The sequence below is a fragment of the Actinia tenebrosa genome, unplaced genomic scaffold (assembly GCF_029948245.1).
Source record: "Actinia tenebrosa isolate PJP-AT-01 unplaced genomic scaffold, QUT_ActTen_1.0 PGA_scaffold4__44_contigs__length_22323623, whole genome shotgun sequence".
In the NCBI taxonomy this organism is placed as follows: Eukaryota; Metazoa; Cnidaria; class Anthozoa; order Actiniaria; family Actiniidae; genus Actinia; species Actinia tenebrosa.
The window spans coordinates 7834755-7848391 of NW_028292581.1; the positions used below are offsets into that span (position 1 = coordinate 7834755).

The window sequence follows — 13637 nt, forward strand, 5'->3', positions numbered from 1 at the left end:
GAACCTTCAATCGAACCCTGAAACACCGGCTGGGGCTGATCAACGGCATGGCAGAGCACGGCTAACTCAGGGAGAGATGGAATGGCAGATATCAGAGTTACATTCTGTTGCCTTCGAACATTTGTTTCAAGTCGAGGGATTTGGGTCAATACAATGAAATGTATAGAAACGGACCCAAATGTGACAATTGTTTGAAGGCAATAGAGTGTAACACTGATATCTCCTATTGGAATGTAGCTTGTAAGGTTTTGCCGAGAAAAACCGGAGAAAAACGGTCCTCGAATCAAGGGAGACATGACAAACTCTACTCACGTGGTGCCAAATCCAGGAATAGAGCACGAGACACCAGAGGTGAGACGCAAGTGCACCACCACTAGCCCTAAAAAGCTTTTAGCTCCTAGCCCTTTCAATAACTTACACGATATACTGGTAGTCAAGATATCAACGAGGTTGGTATAATATACAGTGGTCGTCTTTATTACTACAGTAAATGGTTAGTCATGTTATGCAGTCATCTGGCTAAATACTCGATTAAGAGGGTTACATCAACAGTACTTGTTTACAGGATTATTTAGTATCCATACCCACTAATTTATCTAAAATACCATCTGAAAAACTGAACTACTGATGACTCAGTTAGGGAGTCATCAAGCTTAATCGACTTTACATTATATGAAATTATATTATGCTAGACAACAATAAAAGGATCCGATGGCAGTACGAAGGTATCTACAATTATCGATAATCTATTCCATGGTACCGCTTGCTGGAGTAGCAGGTGATGAGCCGTGAGACCCCATACCGTCTGCCCCACCTATCTGCATTTGTCCGAGGGGTCCTGAAGTCATACCTCCGGGAGTACCCGGTCCATGTCCTTGAGGAGCAGGCGAAGCTGCAGCAGAGCCGAGGTAGGAGGCAGGGGTGCTACATCCTGATGCGGGATGTGAGCCAATAGAGTTGACTGAGCCAGGGTTTATGTTTGGAGATGCTGCTGCAGCTGGTGAGGACACGTTGGTTTGGCTGGGTGTACTTCCCTGAACACCTGAACATTGCAAAACAAAACAGTTATATTTACTTTCCTTTGTAGTTGATATTTTCTCTGTTGTTGTTTTTGTTGTTGTCATTTTTGTTGTTGTTGCTGTCGTTATCTTTTCATTACTCATTATGTGATGATTGAGGTTAAATACCGTGCATCTGAGGCTGCGGACGTCCAGCTTGTTCTGTTTGCTGTTGCTGCTGTAGCATTTGAAACTGCTGCTGGATATATGATTGCTGCTGCTGAGAGGCACCCGGTAACTGAGGTGTTCCCATCTGTGGCTGGTTCGTAGAGTGCTGCTGTTGTTGCTGCTGTTGAGAAAACTTCTGTTGCAGCTGTTGTGGATTTAATTGAGGTTGTTTGGGTTTCTGTGTTTGTGCTGGTGGTGGTTGCTGCTGTTGTTGCAGCGGTGGTGCTTGTGGCTGTGCCTGTTGTGGCTGATTGGGCTGAGTCGGTTGTACTGGCTGAGGAGTTCGTGGCTGTGGTACACCATTAGCTTGTGGTGCATTCTGTTGTTGACTGGAAGGTGTAATGGGAGATGCCATGTAACCGGCTCGTGCTCGCAGCTCAGCTGCTCGTATCTGGTCTTGATGAAACTGTTGTCTCTCTGATAATAGCTGCTGACGCTGGTATTCCAACTAAGAAATGGAGGGAAAATGTAGTAAGTTCGAGCTGTAGTTTCAATTACAGATGTATTAGATCAGTGTCGGCCGAAGAAACTTCCGAATTCTTCCCATATGTGGGGTAACAGTAGAGAGGAGAGTAGTAAAGTTGAAATGATTCTTACTGAATCTTAATGCACGTTTAAAAAAAGAAGATCTTGATTATTGCACCAAGTAAAAAACCTATGTTGTAGACTTACCGCTTCTCTTTCTCGGTCCATGATGGTCTCCAGTTCTTCAAAGTGACGCAGTTTAATCTCGAGTTTTTTCATTTGGGTTTCTACCAGCAGAGCAACCAGACTCTTGATCTTCCTTTCCTCTACTTGTGCGAGGTGCTAATGAAACGAAAATAAATGTCAGAAAAAATGTCTCATGGATGTTGAGCTTTGTCAAAACTTAGTGACACGAGCAGAACAATAGTCCAAAAAAGGGACCCCATTTTATTGATTTTTAAAACTGGTGGGTACCGGTAAATACCCTCAGGAGTTTTCTAGGAATTGAATTCCAGGAGGAGTGCCAACCCTGCAAGACATATTAAAAGATTATACCTTAGCTTTGACCGCAGCTGCTGCCAATGCTGCTGCTGCTGCAGTAGCAATGTTCCCTTCCTTAGTATCTGCTGCCTTGGTCTTCTTACTGGGTTCACCTTCTCCGTTCATCTCTAAAGCAGATTCGAAGGCCTCTTCATCTTTTGATGATTCGTCATCCTATCAACAGTCCAGTATATTGTCCCATTAATGTATCATTCTATATCACATATTGGTTTCAAGACAGCTTTGTTTAAGGGCAGGAAGAGTTTCTCACTCTGACTCCGACGAAGGACTAACGTCCGAAACGTCAGTTCCTATTTTCACTACGGTGTAAAACTTATCAATCTAAGATTAAAGTTTTCATGGTTTAAAATATGTTTTTTATATAATCTAACTTGACGAACTTACTTTGTCTAGAATATTAGCTTCACCGGAAGTTAGTTTGGACACATCATCAGTTTCCATAGGTTCTTCTCCTAAAGGACAAAGATAGATTTATCAAAATATTGCACAAAATGGGACATGCAAAATGGGACATGCAAAATGGGACTACTCTCTTTCTATCGGTATAATCCGCTATAGAAGTTTTATTTCATTAACAAAATACTTAAACGATTAGGGAGTGCAACAGTATGGTAAACGCAATAAGGAAACGTAAACTGCGTGTAAAAAGGTTGTAACTGTAATGAAGTGGCAGTTCATTGTCACAGCGCAATGAACGTATAATAATCGTATAAGGCTTCCGTCAGAGTAGCCTCCTACGCAGACATTCTTAGTGTCTGCCACACGAGACAAACGTTGCGTGACAGCTACAAAGACGTCTGCGTAGGCCGGGACTACCGACGGAGTAGAAGAAATAGATTTGTGAGAAGCAGTTGACCAAAATGGTCCCCGTTTCATGAAGAACTACAGAACCCAGAAAAACAAACAAACAAACAAACATAAATAAAAAACGATATGCCGGGTCTACGAAACGTTATCATGAATAGCAAAGCATTTCCCTGACCTGTCTTCACATCATCACCTATGGGTTCTTCTTTAGCTATGGAGGTCTGTTTGGTAGTAGCAGCTTTTTTCACGTGACTATCGATAACAGATTCTGGTATCTCGTCTTTCATCTTGGAAAACTCCTCTGCGTAAAGAAAAAACAACAAAAAAAAAAAAAAAAAAAAAAAAAAAAAAAAAAAAAAAAATCTTACTACAACGATCATTAACTTTTTATGAACAGGATCGGTAAGGGAAACACGTTTCACGAAGATTGAAAATGGACGACCACGGCGGTTCATGATTCAAGAATTTCATAACATGCTAGAACTATCACGAATAATGGAAAATACTTTTTCCTCATTACAGTTCACATTTCACGCAAACACCCCTGTCATGAAAAACAAGTCAATAAAGAAATGAAATGAAAAAAAGATATATAAGATAGTACAAGAACGCATGCATCCTAATCTGATGACATACCCAAGGCCGCCTTGGCTGCAGCACTAGCAACTCTTGGGTCCACTACAGATGCCAGGAAAGCTACGGTAGACATGATGGGATTCCCTTGTTGGCTGAATGGTACGGGTTGGAAGGACAATGGGCCCAGTTTCATGTCCTCTAGGTATGGATCTTCGATAGGGAGGCGGAGAAAGTGTAAGATGCACTCATCTTGTGTACGGGTGCCTACATGCTCGGCTACTTTATTCCAGTCATCCTTGTACATTTCCATTCCCTGTAGACAAACCATATGTACTGTTAGGTCATGTGATCATATCCTGCCATATTTGACAGTACAGGGAAATTGCCGGGGTGACACAGCACAATGGGTATGACGCAATTCGAGTAAAGAGAGAGGATGAAAGAAGAAAAAATAGGAACAAGGAAAAAGAGAAGAAATGAAAGACTGGCGAGAAAAAAAGGAACGAACAAATGAAGGAAGGAAAGACGAAAGGAATAAACGAAAGAAGGGCGGAAGAAAGGAAAAGTTATGAACGAATAAAGGAAAAAAAAAGGTGGGGGGGAGGGGGAATATAGTGTTGTACAGAAGGTTTTTTATTTTTCTTCATCTTACCTCTAAAAGTAAAAGTGTTTCTTGGTCTGTCCATTCTTTAGTTGCAGTTGCTGCCTGGAGAAAGGAAAAAAAAAACACCAGTCTATGAAAATACAATCGTGTGAGGGTCACACTGAATAGAAACATTGGCTTACCTTTTGGCTCTTCTTTGACAAATACTGGTCCGTATGAAGGCTGTTGAATTGTTGAAAACAGATACCTTGTTAGATAAGATAAGTCAAGAACTAAAACTGGGTTCATGAAATATTTCTTTATATTTTAGGAATTAAAAAAATATTATGATATAGAATCTTTTCAAGTAGTATTATAACAGTGATTACGTCTCTCGTATTTATTGTAATTACTGTTGCTGTTGGTGGTGGTTGTTGATTAAATCACGTCATTCAGACTTACCCAAAGTTAGTACTACTGGCAGGTGACTTGCTGACGTCTTTACTGATTGGTTCATCTTTGAAATGCATCATTTGCTGCGACACAGATGCCATACTCTTTGGTGTCTGTAAGGGTTGCAGACCTGCTGGGGTATCTGCCATCACATGGAAGTGTGACGTGGAGGGTGGCCCCATGGGTGCAGGGCGGGCATCTGCATCAACCTGATAGTTAATCAAACCCCACTGCTCCAAGAATGCATGTGTCCTGATGATGGCACAGACATCACCAGCAAGATTTCTTCGGCAGGCTGTTGCAGTCAGGTATTCTGTGGGGTTAAGTCTGTAGGCGTCGAGCATGAAGTTCCTCAATGCAAGGTATCTGGTGAATATTGAATAAATAAGAAAATATTTTGAGCAAAAAAGTTTGAACTACATGTACACCGTGGAAAAGCAAATGGAAATAATAAATGACTTACATCTCAGGTGTCTTGGACTTGTTTTGACTATTAAAGAACTCTGGTAATGCTCTTTTTTCAATGGCATGGATGCTTAAAGTACAACAAAGGAAGATTACTTTTAATACATTAGTAGGATGCTATTTGACAATGCTTCATTTTACAGTTTTGTCCAGTGATCACAAATAATAGTTCCAAGGAGAGGATGGAGTTGCTGCACATGATAAACTACATTTTTGCTATGCAAGCAAACTCCAACCTCAACTTGGAACTATAAGTCATGGTCACTGAACTGAAATGTAAAAAAGAGTATTACAATTACTATCAAAGGCCTTCAAGTGAATGGCATATGGGGCACAGGTTAATGACTATTTGTTCCAAGGTCATTAGCAATAAGCTTGGACTTGATAAAATACAGTAAACCTATGGATACATCAAGTCCAATCCCAACTTTGAGTTGTTTTTTTTTCAGTCACTTAGGTGAATTCCAGAAATTTTGATCAACATAAAAGTTCATGAAACTAAAATTGTTGTAACAGTAAGGCAATGTTTTCTGTGTATATTTGTGTGGGCTGTCTTTTGAAAACCAGTGGAAATCCTTTGATGTAAAAGTGGGTTAACAACAGCATGCATCCTCCTCAACCAGGATGCCAGTATAATACATGCATATGAAGCATTATATTACCTATTATAATCAAACCATGAAGCATAGCTAGGAATGATGATGTGGTGAGTCTGTTCTGTAAGGTTTTCATCATGTGGTTCAGCATCTGGGAGAGTCAAAGGTTCTTTGAAGATGTCTGGCTGAGAATGAGAAGAAGTTTCTTCTTGCACAGCAGCAGCGACAGAATCAGGTTCTTCAGTATGTTCTTCAGTTTCATCTGCTTCTGAAGCTTTATCACTTTTACCTGTTAGAGAAAAAAACGTGTCTTCACTAATCAGGGGTGCATCTAGGAAAGGGGTGCAGGAGGAGCTCCCTGCCCTAGATGTTGGAGCGCTCATAGTGGGGAGTAGACCCACATGGTACCATTATTCTAATTAATTTATGTTACCTAGATAAATAGATAGATTAGTTTGCATTTGTATACTGTCTTGAAAATTATTGTAAAGAGCACAGAGACTCGTTTTATGCGCTTTGAAGAGTCTACTATCATTATTATTATTATTAATTAATTCAATTAATTGATATCTACTGCATTATTGGTGCTTGAGTTGTAACCAAATGGTGCAACCCCTCCTAAAACGAAAATCCTGGATGGTACCCTAGAAAAAATCCTGGATTTGCCCCTGCTAATCACCCACTGTGAAGTACAGCAGTGGTGTAGGTCAACAGGGTCAAACTGAAAGCATGCGAAGATAACAAATAAGACTTGAGATTTAGGTAATTCATCCAACATGAGTCGAGCAAGGAGGGTAGCATTTGCTCTTTACTGAAAGCTGGTAATAAGATTTGAGAGATTCAAATAATTTTGCAATACCTGAAGCACTATTCTCAGTCAAGTCTGTAAGAGTTCCTCCCTTTACAGTTTGAAGTTCTGCTTCTTTTGCTTTGCTTGAGGAAGGAATTGGTACTTCCTCCACCTGAAGACAAAGGTATAGTCAGTATTGATAATAACAGCAGAAAACTAATGTACACTATACATGTACACATGCCCTCCTACGGATACCGTTAGTTATGTACACTACCTTTTAATTAAAATGCTAAGCTACAGGACAGTTATTATTTTGTTATTCTAAATTTATGCTACATGCTGCAGCACTGTTTGATAAACTTACATTAGGTACTGGAGTGGGATCAGGCAACTCTTTGGTGGCATCCTCACTGTAAATAAGCAATATGACTTAAAAAAAAAACAATATGCGGATAGCATCATACTGTAATCATGGTACAGTACTTTACTGTGTCTTGCATACAGTGTCAATGATCATGATTTGTCATAGCATATTAACTATTTCATATTACTTAATAACATGAATAAATATATATTCTTAAAATAAAAGTCTATCTTTAAGGTATAGCTGTATATGTTATTTTTCATGAAAAATAAGTATATATAATTACATATTAAAGTGCCTATCACCCTTTTTTTTTACTTTTTTATATCCAAATATAAGCTATTCTAAGAAACGTGTCGAAAGAATTTTTTGATTCTGACCCTTCTTTCTATTTTTTTCGAGCGGTCAAAAGTGCGAAAATAGGCATTTCTTTGACTCTGGCCGCGTAAAATGATAACCTAGAGGACTGGGCTGTGACGTAAGAGGAGTAAGTTGGGTTTAGATGTTTCCTCATTCTCTCTAGATTTCACTGGTATTTATGACCAATTTGCCGTTTATACGCTTTCAAAAGACCTCATTTTTCTGGTTAGAGGATGTTAATTACTTCAGACTTCAAGAATGATATTATTTTTGAATTATTTTAAGAAAAAGAAAAGCAGCAAGAAGTTAAACGCAACCTAGGGAAAACCTCATATTAGGCTGTCACGCTCAGAATCAAGTGTAATAAATTAGCTTCAAAAACTTATAGATTTCACATACAGTAACTCTGAGCACTACATGTACCTACACCCTTTAAGTCATAAATTTTTTAGCATTATTCTTATTAATATCTGATGTATTTATGGATAAATATGTGAGTCCGTGCCGCGCAAAATTCTTCCAGGTCGTTTCCAAATCAGAAACATCAAATGTAAATAACAGAAACAATGAAATAACTCCAGGTAGTTCACAAAATCTTTTTCAATGTAGATGGCTTAACAGTTTTCAAAATATCTAAACATGAATTGCATTATATATTTATACTGTAGTAGTTCAGTCGAGGAACTACATGTAAGGGTGCGTGACACTTCGCATCATCAGTCTACTGTTACTCTGCAGGTCAACATGGTTTCACTTCATAGTCAAATATAATATTTTCTATTCTATCAGTTTTCTATCCTGTCTCACAGTATCTAGCCATACCTATCTTTAAAGATAAAACGATCGTCTATTGAGGGAAATTCGATAAAGGTAAAAAATCTGAAGAGCATTCTACGGTAGCAAATAATTAAAATATTGTGAATAGTAGTATTATTGTGTCAATCGTACGGGAATTTTGTCTCAACCATTCATTACAGCCCTTTTAGCAATGCACCAAATACTTCTTAAGAGTTTAATAACCACTGAAATGTTACCACAATCACCAAAACTGTTTTATTCTTTAATAAACCGGGAATAAATTCCCGATCCGGTGCGAAGACGACTCAGTTCGAGCAATGGCAAGTAAAATGTTACCTGTTATCAACTTCGGTTCCCTATAACGACTCTAGGAATTTCCAGGTAGGAATTTCTATCTATGCTGCTGTACTTTTGGTGTATTTACTAAGGTTTTGACAAGTTTTATTCCCAGCCAATGAGATAATATTTGTGATCGGGTCGGAATCACTTCACTTCAGTCACCTCGCTTGCTTTGCTAGGTTGTGTTCGCTTCACTAATATACCAGTAAATTAGGCTACGAATCCTGATGAGAACTGGAAGTGGAATCTTTAGATAATTAACTTCCTCATAGAAGCCCAAGAAAGTAGTTAAAAGTCCAAGGACTTCTAAAAAAACCCAAGAAACGCAAGGACGTCTTCAGTATCCCCCCTAGTATCCCATACATTTCTTTGTAAATCAAGAAGAGCGTGTTGCTCCTTCTACGTCACTAGCCCAGTCTCCCCTCTCGCTCGGTCACATTTTGAAATCTTCCTATTTTCGCACTTTTGACCGCTCGAAAAAAATAGAAAGAAGCGTCAGAATCAAAAAATTCTTTCGACAGGTTTCTTAGAATAGCTTATATTTCGATATGAAAAAGTAAAAAAAAAAAGGGTGATAGGCACTTTAACAGTATACCTGTCTTCCTCCTTGAGTTCAGGTGGTTTAACAATACCACTAGTACCAGGACCACTGTATCAATCATCAAACATGAAGAATATGTCAGTTGGTGCACTTCATTGTATGCACTTGATTAGATGCAGTTGATCAAATGCACTTGATCATAATATATGCACTTTACCATATGCACTTGATGCACTTGATTATATGCGATTGATCATATGCACTTGATTGCATATTCATTTACAAAGTCCACTTTTACCTTTTCTTTTTCTTCTTTGATTCTGGAGAAGGGCTTCGTTTCCTCTTTTTTGCCTTCAAAGCTAAAGAAGAAAAAAAGAAAAAAAATTATAATTTATAGGTGTTAAATTTTAAATAACACTTTACATTCACATTTTAACGATATTAACAATTTTATCAATATTAATATCAACACTTATACAACAATATATATCTATAAGTCATATTATAATTCATTTAAAAAAATATCTATTAAAATTAGAAAAGGGTAAAAATGGAAATGTTATGTTAGTGGAAATAAAAAGAGTGAGTAAAGATTTATTGTACACCTTCTTAAAAAGCATTTAATACACTTTATTACTTGCTTATCCACATCAATGCTATGCACATGACATTTTAAAAAAAAACTCCTATCCAGTCAAAATGAAGTTAATTGGATTGGATAAGATACCAAAAGGTTATGGAGTGAGATTAACGTCTTTCTTACCTGAGTCAGGACTTGAAGGCTGAATAAATAAATAACAAAATGGGTTAAAATCAGAGCTCATGATATTGATAGAATTAATATGTAAATGTATACATAATTATAATAAGCACATAACTGTTAGCTACTGTACAAACCTCATCAGAACTAGCACCACTTCTGAAGCTCTTTCGTCTACCTGTAAAATATAGAATTAATCATGAACAAATGCTTCAGCAAAAATAAGCATTCTTATAAACTCTGGACCAGTGGTATAATGCAAAGGAAATGGTTGTGCTTACTGAGCGATGGTGATGTTGTCCCAACACTGCCACTCTGAAATGTTATGAAATTATAGTTAATAATTGGTACCATAATTATATATGACAAAGTATGCATGAAAAACATATTAGGTTGACTTGACTTAACCATGGAAGAGAATACTATAACTGTACCTCTATTTCAGACTGTGTGAGCTCATAATCTTCTTCATTCATCCACTCATTAAATTCATCCAAATCTGTCAACCAGCGGGCATTCACCTAGCAAAGAATATTACAGGAAAGTGTGCTAAGCAGTCATTTACCATTGATATTGATTGCAATTTTGTAAGTAAGTCAGATTACAATATCATGAACAATTGGCATACCACATGCTTGATGATGGCAAGCATGCTAGAAATATTGTAATATTGAGTACTACCAAGTATATGTGAAGGTAAAAGTAGACTGAACTGTCATGTTTGAGATATTCCATGAAAGAAAACCTCTTACCTGCCATGGGCCTTTATGGGTAGGTTCCTCTTGTGGTTCATCTACCACATCACTGCTAGACACCCAGGTATCATAACTATTCAAGAATAAAGATTAATGAAATGTGATGGTGATACCACTTAATTAGTACAATACGGCAAACAAATAGGGCTTACCTGTCAGGGTAGTACCACCAATGCACAAGAACTCTGTCATCTTGTTTCTTCAGAGGTCTCAGCCAGTCTTCTACAGTGTATCAAAATAATACCAAGTATAATAGGACAACTGATGAATGTCAAGCTCAACATTGACTGATTGAAAAAGGGGTTTAGTATTCGCCTGTTAATGTTAAATCCTGGTGTTCAATACTCCTTTTCACTGTTCCGTTCAGTGACCATGAATAATAGTTCCAAGTCAAGGCTAGAGTTGCCGCCCATAACAAAACTATGCTTTTTATCATGCGCAGCAACGCAAATTTCGGCTTGGAAATGTTATTTGTGGTCACTGAAAGGAAACTGTAAAATGGAGTATTTATTATTTATTGTTATTTGTAATGTAGATATTTTTTCTGCTGTACATTGTCGAGCCTAATAGGGTGAAAAAATGTCTACTTATATTTCACCCTAAAATAAGTTATTTATTATCCAACTGAGCTTACTTTTTCTCAAAAAGAAGGCTTCAAAAAGTTTTTTCTTATTCTTTGAACTAGTTGTCAATTTTTTTCTGTACAAAATAGCCTAGAGTACAAATGTCCCAGGAAAAATCCTGCATTTTTTTTGTACTCTAATTTGAATAGTTGGATAATAAGAAGAGAAAATAAAGATTTACAAATTCCTAATTATCATGTATCATACCTTCTGGCATGGGTGGTGGGGGTCCATGCACAACATGAGTAGCTAGAGCTTTGTCCTCAACTACAGCACCCTGAAAAGTACAAATAATTCAGACTAAGCTAGACTGTTTAATTAATACATCTCACAGCTAAGCATTATTAAATTAATAATATGTTATCTTTATTATTAGTACAATTGTAATTCTTTGAGTTTTCATGACTGTCATATCTATATAAAACTGAAAAGCTTCAAATTCTATAGATGGATATCCTGAAACAACCTCTGTGCTGATCACAGTCAGCTCACTGCTAACTCACAGATCAAAATTAAAATTCAGCACTAGTAATTATTAGGTTTCCTGAAGGGAGAAAAAGAGAGCCCGGAGTAAAATCCTTGAACAACCCTTGAATCAAGGGAAAGACCTAACAAACATGGGATGCCTGGACTTCAAATAGACTTTTTATACAGTAATGATAAAGGGGTAAATTTTACGTCCTAGGACTAGCGTCCGAAATGTCAGTAAGTTTTTTCATCTTTTCATGGTGTAAAATTTACCCTTTTATCATTACTGTTTCATTAGAAACACCGACGCAGCTCACACTAGTTTTTAGCTACATGTTTTATCTCTTTTAATACAGCATATGTTACTAACATTGTGTCTCTTTACGATGTCTTTTAGGTTTCCAATCAACTTCGGCTCTACATCAGGTGCAAAGAACACTTGAGGGATGACCAACAATTTATACTGTTGGGAGAAAATTAAAAAAAAATGTTAAAATTCCAGCGCAAAACTGGAATAATGTATAGTGAACAGAATAATTCATTTCAATAATATTTATAAAGGCATGTCTCATTTAGCGGAGCTAGTTTAACCATAGCCCTATTCAATAATTAAATGATGCATTCTTTCATGTAGGGGGGCACACTTCATGTCCTTTTACATTAAACAGAGAATTCAACTTGCCTCTTTAAGAGCTTTCTCAATATTCAGAAAGAGTTCCACATTTCTGTCCATTCTGGAAGGAGACTGAAAGTCTACCCTTCTCCTGAAATCACAATATTCTTGATTAATTCAAAATCACATCTTGGCTTATTCAATTACATATACTTTTTATTTTCTTTTTGTTATGATTTTTATAAATTAAAATTTCAGTAAGTGCCTTACCATCCTTGCTCCATTCTTGTTTTATAAACCGATCCAAGAATTGTACAAAGACCACCCCCTGAAGAAAAGTCTTGGAAAAGCTTCATCTAAATAAACAAATTAAATTTTTATCATAGGCAGTAAAAGGAAAAACAATAACTACATTCTTTTACTCTAGTGGAAAATCACAATTAAAAGTTGCTTTGCTATACTACTTTAATAGTAGGGGACCAGTCATTGTTTAAGTTGGGGGGGGAAATGGGGGGCCCTCAAATTGTTTTTAGTGGAACATTTTTTGCATCAAAAACATTTTCTCAACCATCCCCCCCCTTCCCCCCTCCCCTCTGACTTAAATAATGACTTGTCCCTAAGATTGAGAAGAAAAAAGATACTTACAGGTAGCTTTGTCAGGAGTGGTTTGGCTACATTGTTACCAAAGTTGTCCTGAAAGAAACAAAAGTACATTGTACAGCATACACAAAGTGAAAAGATGTACCATTATGAAGAGCAAATACTATTCGTGTATTTTGTGAGTAGGTAGGGCAGATCAAGTGGCCTTATTTAAAGAAAAAGTAGTAGCTAATTTCCTCCAAATTTAAAATATTTTCCTTTATCTGTTAGAGCTAATTGGCTGTGGGCTACCTGTGGCAGTTAGGGAAGGTACATGTACAACAAACACTATACATAACATTTGTTACCACTACGAGTCGTAACTTTCAAGCTATTCTTCAATTTGATCATTCCTAGGTTTATCCTTTTGTCTTTAAATAAGGAAGATCGATAAAAATCTGCAATCTTGTCGTTTCTTTTACTTTCCTTGCCGGCATATGACAAAAAGATTGGCTTTTCAAAAACCTAAGAATTGAATTGAAGCCTAAAAGAACACTCACCTCTTGAAACTGAAGCAGTTGAGCGACTAGAGTAGCGAGTCCTTTATTGGTTGGAGGCTCGACTTGAACATACTACAAGTCATTCAAAGATTAAGAACATTATTAACACCATGACAACATTGCAATTGTGTCTAGACAAAGTTAGCCATGTGCGCCAAGCTGTCACGATACATAAAAACAACCCACTACAACAGCAAATTTACAAAGCATCTACATCACCTAGGGATCTGGCCTTACCTTTTTGTGGTTTTTGAGCAGGTATTGCTTGACAGGTTCGAATAAAGCAACAGTTTCTGGGGATTCATAGTATTTCCAGTCTGGCCCTCCGTGTTTCTTTCTCACCGCCATTTTG

At 37.3% G+C, this 13637-nt stretch overlaps 1 protein-coding gene across 1 annotated transcript; it reads right to left on the reverse strand.

Annotated features, from left to right (window-relative positions):
* Window positions 1–454: 454 nt before the first annotated feature.
* On the reverse strand, window positions 455–13633 carry LOC116287162 (SWI/SNF complex subunit SMARCC2). The gene is made up of 29 exons (XM_031693806.2): window positions 13523–13633; window positions 13286–13357; window positions 12792–12839; window positions 12417–12502; window positions 12216–12297; window positions 11904–11996; window positions 11273–11342; window positions 10595–10664; window positions 10440–10515; window positions 10122–10208; window positions 9969–10002; window positions 9825–9865; window positions 9691–9709; window positions 9226–9286; window positions 8982–9035; window positions 6890–6935; window positions 6592–6694; window positions 5799–6021; window positions 5135–5206; window positions 4681–5037; window positions 4422–4461; window positions 4288–4341; window positions 3696–3948; window positions 3235–3360; window positions 2637–2704; window positions 2247–2405; window positions 1899–2033; window positions 1188–1674; window positions 455–1042 (listed from the first exon to the last, which is right to left on the reverse strand). The coding sequence occupies exons 1-29, from the start codon at window positions 13631–13633 to the stop codon at window positions 747–749; spliced, it is 3423 nt and encodes a 1140-aa protein (XP_031549666.1). The 3' UTR covers window positions 455–746.
* Window positions 13634–13637: the final 4 nt, after the last annotated feature.

Coding starts and splice junctions, on each gene's coding strand:
- LOC116287162 (XM_031693806.2), bottom strand. CDS start 13,633: ATGGCGGTGAGAAAGAAACACGGAGGGCCAGACTGGAAATACTATGAA. Junction 10,516..10,594: donor TGGTGGTACTACCCTGACAG/GTAAGCCCTATT, acceptor ATTCTTGAATAG/TTATGATACCTGGGTGTCTA. Junction 5,207..5,798: donor TCATGGTTTGATTATAATAG/GTAATATAATGC, acceptor TTGTACTTTAAG/CATCCATGCCATTGAAAAAA.